We start from the raw sequence: 739 nt of genomic DNA on the forward strand, positions 1-739 counted from the left end.
TGATGCCACAGATATAAGTGGATATGAGAATCTTAAAGGCCTTCTGAAAGCGGGGATAGAAAAAGCCATAGATCAAGGGGTTACAAGTGGAGTTAAAATATCCAAACCAAACCAAAGCATCAAAAACATCAACAGGAGTCACAAAATTAAGGAAAGGGTCAATAGCAGTGGCAGTAAAAAAAGGAAGCCAGCAGAGATAAAAAACACCCATGACAATGGCCAGAGTTTTAGCTGCTTTCCTCTCTCTCTGTGAAGATGTTTGGCAATTACCGCCTACAGTGGGGGCAACAGACACTTTCTCTGACAGGACTTTTGCATGTTTTTTCACAACATTGAAGATGCTCATGTATAGAGAGCTCATGATAGTTCCTGGAATCAGAAACACAAAAAGTGCACAAATTAAGCCCCATTCTTTGTTAAAAAACAAAACACAGCCACCAAAACAAGAAATCTGTAATATAAGTTCCTCCAAACCAACATTGTTTACCCCCGTAAACACAACAGAAAAGCTGTACACAAATGAAAACAGCCATGTGAAGGTAATAAATACAGTCACAGTGTTGTTTGTGACCCTCATTTTATACCTCAGAGGGTCACAAATGGCCCAGTACCTGTCAATAGCAATTAAACTGAGATGCAATATGGAAGAGATGCTGAAAGTCATGTCCAAACTAGAATGCACTTTACACACAACATCTCCCAGATACCAGCAGCCTTCAACAGATCGCACCATGCTGTA

At 40.2% G+C, this 739-nt stretch overlaps 1 protein-coding gene across 1 annotated transcript; it reads right to left on the reverse strand.

Moving 5' to 3' along the window:
• Window positions 1–6: 6 nt before the first annotated feature.
• Window positions 7–733, reverse strand: LOC107735327 (trace amine-associated receptor 4-like; the record flags this gene model as incomplete). The annotated part of the gene is made up of 1 exon (XM_016547048.1): window positions 7–733. A coding segment is annotated over one exon (727 nt), but the record flags the coding sequence as incomplete, so codon positions are not given.
• Window positions 734–739: the final 6 nt, after the last annotated feature.

The sequence above is a fragment of the Sinocyclocheilus rhinocerous genome, unplaced genomic scaffold (assembly GCF_001515625.1).
Source record: "Sinocyclocheilus rhinocerous isolate Xijiao unplaced genomic scaffold, SAMN03320098_v1.1 C35978228, whole genome shotgun sequence".
NCBI lineage: Eukaryota > Metazoa > Chordata > Actinopteri > Cypriniformes > Cyprinidae > Sinocyclocheilus > Sinocyclocheilus rhinocerous.